This window comes from Sus scrofa, chromosome 18 (genome assembly GCF_000003025.6).
Source record: "Sus scrofa isolate TJ Tabasco breed Duroc chromosome 18, Sscrofa11.1, whole genome shotgun sequence".
Classification (NCBI taxonomy): Eukaryota; Metazoa; Chordata; class Mammalia; order Artiodactyla; family Suidae; genus Sus; species Sus scrofa.
Window position 1 is genome coordinate 40,750,426 of NC_010460.4, and position 12,872 is coordinate 40,763,297.

Sequence of the window (12,872 nt, forward strand, 5' to 3'; positions counted from 1 at the left end):
TCCGCTGAGCCACAATGGGAACTCCTGTCTTGTATTGTTTGAAAGTTGTCCATTTATCCTTTAGCTCCTGTAAGGGCAGAAAATTTCATGGTTCTGTTCTTTATATTGTTTTATATTCAGCAAAATGCCAGAGACTGTACAACTAAAAGTATTCAATGAATGAATGATGGGAGCTTTACAACCATTTGTTGTATGAATGAATGTTTTTCCTGGTTTCTCCTGCTTAGAGTCTTTAGCTTTAAGTTCCTCTGTTACAAACATAAAATAGACTAAGGCAGAGAATTTGTTTGCTTTCTCTTTTCAAAATAGAAGTGTAAAAAGTTCTTCCAGTGATATCATTGACATAGAGTGACATCTGGTGGTTGTCTCTCAATGTGTTTGTGGAAGAAAGTGAATACAAAAAGTCTGAAAGACACCTAAATACAAGATTAAGAGCAATGCATTTTAAAAAGTAGTAGAAAATAAAACATATTTTAAATCCCTCCTATCACAGAAAAGTTCTTTCTTTTTTCTTTTTTTTTTTTTAAGGGCCGAACCCACGCATATAGAAGTTCCCAGGCTAGGGGTTGAATTGGAGCTGTAGCTGTGGCCTACCTACAGCCACAGCCGCACTGTATCAGAGCCACCTGTGCGACCCACACCAGCGCTCAGAGCAAGGCCAGGTCCTTAATCCACTTATCAAGGCCAGGGATTGAACCCTTGTCCTCAAGGATACTAATCCAGTTCCTTACCTTTGAGCCACGAGGGGAACCCCCAGAAAAGTATTTCTTTAAAGCTAGCTATGGGTTTGCAAACTTTTTTTCCTTTGGTCTTTTTAGGGCCGCACTCTGCAGTCTATGGAGGTTCCCAGGCTAGGGGATCAAATCGTAGCTGTAGCTTCTGGCCTAGGCCACAGCAAAGCAGATCCCAGCCACGTCTGAGACCTACAATTGCAGTTCATGACAACCCCGGATCCTTAGCCCATTGTGTGGGGCCAGGGATCCAATCCCCTGTCCCCAGGTACTGGTTGGGTTCCTTACCACTGAGCCACAATGGAAACTCCTACACTGAACCTTTAAAAGAAGGTAGGGGAGTTCCTGTGGTGGCTCAGTGGTTAAGGAATCCGACTAGGAACCATGAGGTTGCCTGTTCGATCCCTGGCCTCGCTCAGTAGGTTAAGGATCCGGCGTTGTGCCTGAGTTGTGGTGTAGGTCGCAAACGTGGCTTGGATCTGGCAGTTGCTGTGGTTCTGGCGTAGTCTGACAGCAACAGCTCCGATTAGACCCCTAGCCTGGGAACCTCCATATGCTGCAGGTGCAGCCCTAGAAAAGAAAAGAAAAGAAAAAAAAAAAAAAAAAAAAGGTAGGGAGTTCTCCTTTGTGGCTTAGAGGATTAAGAATCCAACTAGTATACCTGAGCGTGTGTTGGATTCCTGGGGTCGTTCAGTGGATTAAGGATCCCCTTGTTGCTGCGAGCTGCGGCTCAAACCCACATTGCTGTGGCTGTGGCTAGGCCGGCAGCTGCAGCTCGATTTGACTCCTAGCTTGGGAACTTCCATGTATCTGCTCTGTGGCCTTAAAAAGAAAAAAAAAAAAAAAAAAAAAAAAAAAAGCGGTAGATTCCTGTAAAAAAAAAAAGTTTTTGCTTTTGTTTTTTAACAAAAATTGCAACACAATAAAATCAGTGGCGGAAAAAATATTTATGTTGGTCTTCAGAAGATCCTTGGTTGAAATGAAATATAACCCAGGGAAAATCAAACGACTCAAACGTTTCTATTTTGCAGTCTTCCAGGTTGAGGAATATTTTATTTATAAGGCAAGATATCTTTAATTTGTCTTGGAAACTTGGAGGGCAAAGTATCTGCTGAGGCCGCAGAATGTTCAACGCACTGATGTATTCCCCCGGATCTCGTTGCGGAGGAAAGAAGTGACTCCGAGCGATTCACGTAGGACTGGCCCGATCGCACGCTCGGCCTCAGATTGGTCGAGCCTGGCCGGGCTAGGGGAAAAAAGCGGAAGCGCGCTCTTTCAAACTCGCCTTCCCAACGTCGGTAGAGGCTGGCCACTTCCGGCGTAGCCATGGCGGCTAACGCTACGACTAACCCGTCGCAGCTGCTACCTCTAGGTAATCGTTGTCCTGTGGGGAGCTGGGGAGGGGAGCTGAAGGGTTGCGGGCCGAGGGCCAGCGCAGTCCTTGACTGAGTGTTAGAGAAATGTATCTGACCAATTGTTTTCTTTATCCGCGGCTCTTTGGGCTCTAAGGCTCTGAGGCCTCAGGCCGCCCGCGTCTTTTCGGCGTGGAAGGGTTTTCTTGAGCCAGGACTTTCTGAGTTCTCACACCAAACCGTCACTGGAAAAGGTTCACACTTAGTGAATGCGTCGTCGGCCTTTTTTGTTGTGAGTTCGCCTTTACAGTAGTGGATAGCAGTCCCATTCTTCTACCTGGCATTTAAAATCCCTAGGTTAGACCCTGTTGTCTGTCTGGCCCGTTATTGAGAGAGGTAGCGGGGTCTGCAATGAGCTTTAAAAGGGGACACTGGAAATTAGCTCTGATTGTCATTCATTTATTCCACAAACAGTTTTTGCGCATCTGTAGACTAGACATCGTAACTTAGCTTCAGGTAGCATTCATGCCAGCGCAGGAGACAGGATGCCAGACAATTAAACATCATACCAAGTAACAGTAATTCTGCTGAAGAGATATTCAAGCTGCTCTCAGAGAACAGAGGATAGCCGTCTTGGGGCTGGGGAAGACAGTTATGTCTTTTTCTAATATTTTGTATCTGAAGGGTAATTAAGTTAGTGGACGTGGCGGTAATTGGAAAGTTTTTTCCTTCATTGAACAAAAAAAAGTTTCTTTTTAGGCCCGCACCCGAGGCACATGGAGGTTCCCAGGCTAGGGGTCCCATTGGAACTGTAGCTGCTGGCCTTCGTTTCTGCTGCGCCACAACGGGAACTCCCGAGACCTGAAGTTTTTGAGTGAATCCTTTTCTTGGTTTATCTTTCACCATATGTAAGTAATAAGTGCCAGTAAGTACTCACATATTTCTTGAAGTAATGAATGTGCAAAATAATTTTTTTCACCCCTCCCCCCACTTATTTTTCTTTTAAAAAACCTGTATCTATAGAGCTTGTAGACAAGTGTATAGGATCAAGAATTCACATTGTGATGAAGAGTGATAAAGAGATTGTTGGCACGCTTCTCGGATTTGATGACTTTGTCAGTATCCTTTTAAAAAGTGGGGGTATGGGTTTTTCTTTGTTTTTTAATTAAAAAAATTTTTTTTTGTTATTATTTTTTATGTCTTTTCTAGGGCTGCTCCCATGGCATATGGAGGTTCCCAGGCTAGGGGTCGAATCGGAGCTGTAGCCACCGGCCTACACCAGAGTCACAGCAAAGCGGGATCCGAGCTGCATCTGAAACCTACACCACAGCTCACGGCAACGCCGGATCCTTAACCCACTGAGCAAGGCCAGGGACGGAACCCGCGACCTCATGGTTCCTAGTCGGATTTGTTAACCACTGCGCCACGACGGGAACTCCATCTTCAGTTTTTTTTAAAAAAGTAAGAACTATAGTCAGTGCTTACTGATTATTATAATAAAAATTAATTTATTCTCATGGAATTCGTGGTAGTGTTTTAAGGGGTGTGTGTACCCCTACCAATCGCAAGCAATTTGAATTTGAGTCATTATGTTAAATGTTATTTTTTTATTTTTATTTTTTGTCTTTTTGCCTTTTCTAGGGCCGCTCCCTCGGCATAGGGAGGTACTCAGACTAGGGGTCTGATCGGAGCTGTAAGCTGCTGGCCTACGCCAGAGCCACAGCAATGATGTATCCAAGCCACATCTTCGACCTACACCACAGCTCATGGCAACGCCAGATCCTTAACCCACTGAGCAAGGCCAGGGATTGAACCCGCAACCTCATGGTTCCTAGTTGGATTTGTTAACCACTGAGCCATGATGGGAACTCCCAATGTTATAATTAAAACTGAACAAAGACAGAAGCCAGAGTAAATTTAACATGGTATATATTTTCTTAACACCAAATTTCAGATATGGTACTGGAAGATGTCACTGAATTGTGAGTAGTGTTAAAAATTAAAGAATTGGGCAGGGGGAATCTCTCTTTAAGGCAGTTGTAGCACTGTTGAGTCAGTAAAATGATGTATGAGAAAACACTGCCTGTTTGAATCACTAACATAGAAATTTTATGACTGAGGTTAGTAAAATTGGATTGTAGGATTATTACCTTAATTGTTAGGAAATTAGTGGAAACAAAGCTTTAAGGTAAAAGACACTAAAAGCAGTGAGGGATCTTAGGGCTCAGATCAAAAGTATTTAATACTTTGAATTGAATATAGAAAATGTAAATGATGGCTCAATTATATTAATTATAAAGATTGTGACCAGTAGTAGATCTGCTTTCAGAATTGAATTGATTACAGAATGGTATAATGGATAGGAAGCAGAAGCAAATGAATGGTTAAAAAAAATGAGGATAGTAAACATTTTATTTCATATTTGATCTCCTAGGCAAGTTTTAGCTTTTTAAGTGAAGATCAGCCCTAGTGGATGTGGATCTTAGATGAGCCCGTCAACTCTATTCCCTGTGGGGAAGAATAAACCAATGGATAACTTTTGTCTCATGTTTTCATTTATATATAATAATTAGCCTTTTGGGGGAATCAAAATGTTGGCTTTGACAATCACTGTTTATCCTGACTTTTTGTTTTGTTTTAATTTTTTCTTTATTTTTATCCTGACTTTTTAAAAAATCTGTTTAGTGAAATCACACCAGAAGGAAGAAGAATTACTAAGTTAGATCAAATTTTGCTAAATGGAAATAATATAACAATGGTAAGATACAGTAAAGCTATTTTATTTAGATGTTAAGCCATTTTTATGGGGCAGGGATTACAGAACTAACTTGTCTAAATGCTTGTGGCCCAGTGGTACTTAAAATGGGAAAGGGATGCTGGTGGTCAGGGCTCTAAAGCCATTAAAGATGACATTAGGCCTAAGATTAGTTTGTGATTATTAATCATTTATTTTACCAAGAGTCATTGTGGAGACATTAAGTATTGAGGGTGGTGGCATTGTAAAATAGCAGTGACTTGGAGAAAATGGGAATATGGGGGAGGAGCAAAGTGGTGTGGCTTTAGTCAATGGGGAGCTCTCAGTAGGGGTTTTTATATTGTGTAGTAGTGATGATTTTAAGCTTTTTCCTTTTTTGCAGCTGGTTCCTGGAGGAGAAGGACCTGAAGTATGAATGGATTTCTTCACTTATGCTAGATTCTGTTTTGTCTTATGACAACAAAATGTAACTTTTTTTTAAACTTTTAATGAACATTTGGATTCTGTGAAGCCAAGTTTCCCGTTAAAGGGAAATGCTTTGAAGAGGCATTGTTAATGTCAATTTTTGTAAATTAATCATGATTATCTTGGGAAAAGAATAGTTTGTTCTTTGAAGACAAAAATAAAGGTGTTTTTGGTAAACTGTTATTTTATTCATTATACTGTAGTAGCTAGCGGAACAAAACTTATTTTGTCAACTTGCTTTCCTATCATTTTATGTTTATTTGCTTCCTCACTTACACGACCGTTTGATTTTTCAAACAAAAATTGTTCTAAACAAAGTGATGAGCTTTGATTTTGAACAGGTGTGTTTTAAAAAACCAGAAATGATTACTTACAAAATTCAGTTCAAACTCTGATGCCTTGAAATGAGGATTTTTCTACTGAATTCAAGTTGCATTAACTCCTATTAAAAACAGACAAAATATGGAGTTCCTGTTGTGACACAGCGGAAATGAATCCTACTGGGAACCATGAGGTTGTGGGTTCGATCCTTGGCCTTGCTCAGTGGGTTAAGGATCCAGTGTTGGTGTGAGCTGTGGTCTATGTTGCAGACACGGCTCAGGTCCCGAGTTGCTGCGTCTATGGCATAGGCCGGCAGCTGTAACTCTGATTCCGCCCTTAGCCTGGGAACCTCTATATGCCCCGGGTTTGGCCCTAAAAAGAAAAAAAAAAAAAGACAAAATACATGGATAATATATGTACATTGTAGAAAAGTAATTAAAGTAAAAAGGAAAATATTAATCACACCTTGTCTATTTTAGACTTTCTCAGTATCCTCTCAGTACACATTTTATTTCTACAAAAATTTGCTCTTCCCAAATGCAGTTTTGTAGCCTCCACTTAAGACTTTTATTTTTTTAAGGGCCGTATCCGAAGCATATGGAAGTTCCCAGGCTAGGGGTCAAATTGAAGTTGCAGCTGCCAGCCTACCACAGCAACGCCAGATCTGAGCCTCGTCAGCAATGTACACTGCAGCTCCAGGCAGTGTCAAATTCTTAACCCACTGAGTAAGGACAGGAATTGAAACCGAGTCCTCATGGATATTAGTTGGTTTGCCTACCACTAAGCTACAATGGGAACTCCCATTTAAAACTTTTTTTTTGTCTTTTTAGGGCCTCACCTACGGCATATGGGGGTTCCTAGGCTAGGCAACGCTGGATCCAAGCCCCGTCTTCCACCTATGCCACAGCTCATAGCAGCGATGGATCCTTAACCCACTGAGGGAGGCGAGGGATCCAACCTGCGTCCTCATGCATACTAGTCAGATTCACGAGCCACGACGGGGACTCCCAAGACTTTTTTAACTTAAATTCTGTGTCAAATGTTTTGACATTAATATGTGCATAGTATTTCATTAAAAGGGTTTACCGTGACTTATTTAGCCTATTCTTTATTAATGGCCACAGTAGTCTAACTAAATCTTTATGCATTTTTGTTTTTCTTAGAATAAATCATAAATATATAAAGTCAAAAGTTAAGTTATTATCATGTTGCCAAGAAAAAGTTTGTGCCAACCTACATATAGTTGTAGTTTTTCATAGTATGCATCACATATTTACCAGCATTGTCTCTGTTTTATCTTCTCTCTTTGCCATTGTGATAGGCAAAACCTGGTATGTTTAAATTTTTCTATTTTTATTTTTTGTCTTTTTGCCTTTTCTAGGGCTGCTCCCTTGGCATAGAGAGGTTCCCAGGCTAGGGGTCTAATCAGAGCTGTAGCTGCCTGCCTATGCCAGAACCATAGCAACGTGGGAATCCGAGCCGTGACGGGAACTCCTAAATTTTTAAAAATTAATTTGGGAGTTCTTGTTGTGGCGCAGCAGAAACAGATCCAATTAGGAACCATGAGGTTGTGGGTTCGATCCCTGACCTTGCTCAGTGGGTTAAGGATTTGGCATTACCGTGAGCTGTGCTGTGGGTTGCAGATGCGGCTCAGATCTGACGTGGCTATGGCATAGGGCAGCAGCTGTAGCTCCAATTCAACCCCTAGCCTCGGAATCTTCATATGTCTAGGGCGTGGCCCTAAAAAGCAAAAAGTAATAATAATAATAGTAATTTTGAACTCATTTGTTTTTTTTTTTTGTTTTTTTTTTGTCTTTTTGTCTTTTTTTGTTGTTGTTGTTGTTGCTATTTCTTGGGCCGCTCCCGCGGCATATGGAGGTTCCCAGGCTAGGGGTTGAATCGGAGCTGTAGCCACCGGCCTACGCCAGAGCCACAGCAACGCAGGATCCAAGCCGCGTCTGCAACCTACACCACAGCTCACGGCAACGCCAGATCGTTAACCCACTGAGCAAGGGCAGGGACCAAACCCGCAACCTCATGGTTCCTAGTCGGATTCGTTAACCACTGCGCCACGACGGGAACTCCTTTGAACTCATTTGTATTTTGTGAATAAGGCTTTTGCTATTGAGATACTTCTCTTATTAATCTGTAGGAATTCTTTATAGGTTACATTTTTTTTTTGGCTATACCTGTAGTATGTGGAAGTTCCCAGGCCAGGGACTGAACTCATGCAACAGCTGTAACTAGAGCCACAGCAGTGACAGTACCAGATGCTTAACATGCTGAGTTACTAGGGAACTCCCTTAATTATCTGACCATTCTCAGAGGCTTTGGGGACAAAATCTAAATTGTTTCCAGGGATCCCAAGAAAATAACCAAAGGAACAGTGGTTGGTTTTTGAGATGACTTCACTATGGCCTGTGCTCTGGTTTTTCAGAGTTAATGGTTAAGCCCAGTGGGTGAAAAGAACAAAAAGATGGAGGGAGTTCCCGTGTGGCTCTGTGGAAATGAAACTGATTAGCATCCATGAAGATACAGGTTCAATCCCCGGCCTTGCTCAGTGGGTTAAGGATCCAGTGTGGCCATGAGCTGTGGTGTAGGTCGCAGACTTGGCTTGGATCTGGCGTATCTGTGGCTGTGGCATAGGTCAGTGGGCACAGCTCTGATTCGACCCTTAGCCTGGGAACCTCCATGTGCCATGGGTGAGGCCCTAAAAAGTAAAAAAAAAAAAAAAAAAACAAAAAGATGGGGAATGTAAGGGCAGAATGCTTATTTTCCACTTTTGGTGTTGTGTTTGTTTTTTTTTCCTACATGGAGTAAGATTAATTAGCATCATGCACCTGGCTCTATCATTTTCCTTCTATTCCAGGAGACATTGACTGAGTATCTAATAAAATATCAGAAGAGGGAAACTGGGCATGCTTACCTCAACTCCTTTTCCCTCTTTGGGTTGAGTTGCCTTCAGGGAACAGATGTTCTCTGCTCTTAACTGTAAGTTTTAGGAAGGTCTGCATGAAGACACGAAGTGGTGTGAGATTATCCAGCAGTTCCTGTAGTTTGATGGGTAAATCTGAATAATTCAGGAGTTCCATACTAAGAAGGTTACAACTACAGCCCACAGATACAAGCTACATCATCCACCTAACATCTGTAAATAATAAAAATATTTTTATCCCTGTCTGTTTACCATTTTACCTTTTTTCTCCATTGGTTCAGAACTCAGTCATGGGGGAGGCGTGCTAATTGCTGGTTCCCTCAAAGACTCCAACCGCTCTCAAACTTTGCTGTACTCACACAACCTCCTTTGTGCTTGTCTCCATCAAATCTGTCCTCCACAGCCATTAGAACATTTGAGTGATTTATTAAATGCAGCATACTGTCATGTGACACTTTGGCTTTTAAATCCTTCAGCAGCTTAACCTCTATACAACAGAAACCCAAGTTCCTTAACAGGCTGCCATGAGGAAAACCTATTGAACTTGTCAACCACATCTAGGTCTTGGCTTAGTAACATAGAATTTGTGACACTGTTCCTTCCTGTTAAAAAAAATTAATCGGTGGTCAATCTAAGGAAGAAATGGAAAAAACTTAATTGACCAACCTGAGAATTGTAACCCAGAAACGTTTCAGAAAGCTCTGAGGACTGTTTTGCCCATTAGATGTCAAGGATCATTATACACATTTTTGAGACAAAAGGTTACACATTAGATGACATTGACACTTTAGACAATCCAGATGCACATACAAAGCAAGTATTGGGTCACCTGGACCTTTTACAAGATTAAGAAGGAAGGCTATCTCCTAGGGAGGTCTGGTTAGTGCAGAAGCATAATACACACTGAAAGGACAGAGAAAGCCCAGGTGGGCAGAGAAAAAAATTTTTATCTAGGAGGTCCCGTTGTGGCCCAGCAGGTTTTGAACCTGATGTGGGTTCAATCCCTGACCTCAGTGGTTTAAGGATCCGGTGTTGGGGCAAGCTGCAGCACAGATTATGGATGCATTTGGATCTGGTGTTGCTATGGCTGTAGGCCTGCATGGGCACTTCCATATGCTGTAGATGTGGCAATAAAAAGGAAAAAGTATATTTAAAATTTTCTTTTCCTGCCATAAAATATGAATTTTAATCAATTTCCCCCTTTTGGTTATTAATCTTTTGATAGAAAGCATTCGGATCAAATAATTGGTTTCTCAATGCCATAATAGTAGCTTACCTGCCCCACAGCTCACAGAAATGCCAGATCCTTAACCCACTGATCAAAGCCAGGAATCGAACCCACCCACATCCTCATGGATACTAGTTGGTTTGTTACCTCTGAGCCACAACAGGACCTCTGGTAATTCAGTTTTATGGGAACTCAAACAACATGATTAGGTAAAACATTAGGGATTTCCTTATAATGCTAGCAGGTCTTATCTAGGGTAAGCTAGGCTAAGCTAGGTAAGGCCGGCTGGAGGATAGTGATTGGTGTGTATGTATCTTAGATTCCCTTGACACGGAGGCGTTTCCCATCGGTGCAGGCTAACTTAGTTTCTATTTGAGGCATCAGCTGGGTCACTGATGAGGCCTCCATTTTGTGGGTGCCACTATGGGAAGTACTTTTGTCAAGAGTTACATAGGGATTTTTGAGAGCAGGATTTTTTTTTTTTTTTTTTAAGGGTTGCACCTGCCACATATGGAAGTTCCCAGGCTAGGGGTTGAATTGGAGCTTCAGCTACCATCCTATGCCACAGCCACAGAAACAAGGGATTGGGATCCAAGCCGCATCTGTGACCTATGGCACAGCTTGCCGAAATGCCAGATCCTTAACCCACTGAGTGAAGCCAGGGATTGAACCCTTATCCTCATGGATACTAGTCAGGTTCTTAACCTGCTAAGCCACGAAAGGAACTCCCCCGAGAGCAGTTTTAACTTTATGCCTTTCTAGATTTCATTAGGCGTACCCTTATGCTCGTAGTTCTCCCTTCTAGTACTTAGCCCTGTGCCTGGCATAGTAACTATTGACTGGTTACTTCTATAAGAAGTAAGATTTTAAGTTGAATATTCCATATAACCTGAAAATAGTCTAGTTTCTCTTAAGACACGTGCTCTTTTTTGGTAGGAGGAAATAGCAAGTTGGTTAGTAGTAGATAGAATGGAGATTTAACTCCTGAAGCAATTAGAGAAATAACATTGAAATTTTAAAAGAAAAATGCAGTCTCTAACTATATAGCTTGTGTAGCAGAAATGAGCTCCTAACAGAAACAATTAATAAAAGGGCCCAAAATTATGCAAAGTACTGCATTATCTTTGGCTTTTCTCTTAGAGATATATTAACCTGGTCTGACACCAACATGGGTGTTAAGGAAGATAACATTAATTTCATTTTTCTTTTGCAATTAAAAACAATTATACGTAAGTAAATTTAAGTGAAGAAAAAAGCTCCCTCTCTCAGGTATCCTTCCAGAGGTATACTATTCTATAAAGCCATGTCTGTGTGTATAGAAATGTGTAAACACATGCACACAATCTCTTTTTCCCCATATACACAGTACAAGCACACAGAACACACTATCTCATACTATACTGCACCCCTTTTTTTCTTGGAGAGTGTCGCAAATCAGTCTTGGGATAATCAATGTATTTGACCGTTAGATAAATGATTTAACATTTCAACATTTATTAATATCTTTCTGATGCTAAAAGTGAGACACTTTAACTACACAAATTGAGAAAATTAAGCTGGGCCCAAGGAGAAAAAAACAAACATCCAGAAAATGAATAATCTGAACCCACCTTCTGTGTGTAGCATTTGGGGACTCCCCATTTCCAAGTTTTGGAGTCAAAGACAGAATTTTATTTTTAGTTTTTTTTAGGGCTGCATCCATGGCATACGGAAGTTTTCAGGCTAGGGGTCGAATCAGAGTTACAGTTGCCGACCTAGGCCACAGCCATAGCAACGCAGGATCTGAGCCACATCTGCGATCTATACCTCAGCTCACAGCAACACTGGATCCCTGACCCACCGAGTGAGGCCAAGGATCAAACCTGCATCCTCAGGGATTCTAGAGGATTCATTTCCGCTGCACCATAATGGGAACTCCCACGATGGGAATTCCCAAGATAGAATTTTGAAACGAGCTACCATGCCTGATGCTTTCTTTCAGTAAAATTTCCTTATGGAGACACTGTTAGAGGCACTGAAACATCTGAGATGTCCAGTCCTCCTGCTTCTTTTGCCACTACATTTTTTAGGGCTGCACCTGTGGCATATAGAGGTTCCCAGGCTAGGGGTCAAATCAGAGCTGCACCTATTGGCCTACGGCACAGCCACAGCAATGCCAGATCCTAGCTGCATCTGTGACCTATGCTGTAACTCACTGAGCAAGGGCCAGGGACTGAACCCACATCCTCATGGATGCTAGTTGGGTTCTTAACCTGCTAGGCCACAACAGGAACTCCTGCTACTACTTTTTAAAAAGAGGGTTGTGCCCATGATGCACTCACATTCAAAAGCCAGACCCATGCCATGTGTTGTATAGTCTGAAATGTGTCAGTCCTTGAAACTGAACATAATTACACCTAAAAGTAATGCGTTATATGTCAATTATATCTCAATTTGAAAATTTAAAATAAAAAAATTTGTAATCAACATAAACATTCGGTGCTACTTTTCTACATTTGGTACCTGCAAGCCTTGTCCAGAAGTTCTGGCAGAGGGCTGCAAAGTGGAACTGAGTTGGGAGCACAGACAGGACTTGTATCCTCAGGGCCCTGGGGTCGAGAGCTCTGTTGGTGGAAGGGCAAGTGTGTTCCGCAGTCAGTCCTCTGCCGCTCCAGCAGCAGTTCTTTACTGAGGGCCGCCTGGCCTCCAGGCACCGAGCAGGAGGCCTGCATCCCTGAGTCCAGCGAGGTCAGTGGGGTATAGAGGGCGGTCAGAGAGCTGAGGAGCAGGAGGCAGCCAGCCCGGCAGCCCACGCTGCTGGCAGCACAGACCTGTGGGGGAGATCTTGAATCAGGAGCTGCAGGGGACACGGGAGGGGGAGCCTCTGGGACAGAGCACCGTCAGCTCCCTCCCCTGCACCAGGCCCTGACCTCTGGCTTTGCTGCCCCAACCCCAGGCCCCTCCGCAGCCCCCATCCTTGTTAGATCACTCACCCCCATAGGCCTCTCAATATTGGGAGTTACTGTAGGTAAATTACCCACAACTGTAATGACAGTTTGGACCCATAATTAACTCATGGCTCCTCTTCCCTCACATTTTATCTACA

General features: G+C 42.4%; 1 protein-coding gene across 3 annotated transcripts; it reads left to right on the plus strand.

Moving 5' to 3' along the window:
* LSM5 (LSM5 homolog, U6 small nuclear RNA and mRNA degradation associated) lies at positions 1,965 to 5,484 on the plus strand. Of its 3 annotated transcripts, none has more exons than XM_005673272.3 (5): positions 1,965 to 2,103; positions 3,107 to 3,202; positions 4,038 to 4,065; positions 4,769 to 4,841; positions 5,221 to 5,484. In XM_005673272.3, exons 1-5 carry the CDS (start codon positions 2,058 to 2,060, stop codon positions 5,251 to 5,253), a joined length of 276 nt encoding a protein of 91 aa, XP_005673329.1. In that variant the 5' UTR covers positions 1,965 to 2,057; the 3' UTR covers positions 5,254 to 5,484. The 3 variants fall into 3 exon arrangements, with proteins under 3 accessions (XP_005673329.1, XP_005673330.1, XP_005673331.1); XM_005673274.3 differs by lacking the exon at positions 1,965 to 2,103 and adding an exon at positions 2,115 to 2,991; XM_005673273.3 differs by lacking the exon at positions 4,769 to 4,841.

Bases quoted from the DNA above. Each gene is read 5' to 3' on its own strand.
- LSM5 (XM_005673272.3), top strand. From the start codon at position 2,058: ATGGCGGCTAACGCTACGACTAACCCGTCGCAGCTGCTACCTCTAG. The intron at 2,104-3,106 runs GTAATCGTTGTC...CTGTATCTATAG, and splicing joins GTCGCAGCTGCTACCTCTAG to AGCTTGTAGACAAGTGTATA. The intron at 3,203-4,037 runs GTATCCTTTTAA...ACCAAATTTCAG, and splicing joins CGGATTTGATGACTTTGTCA to ATATGGTACTGGAAGATGTC.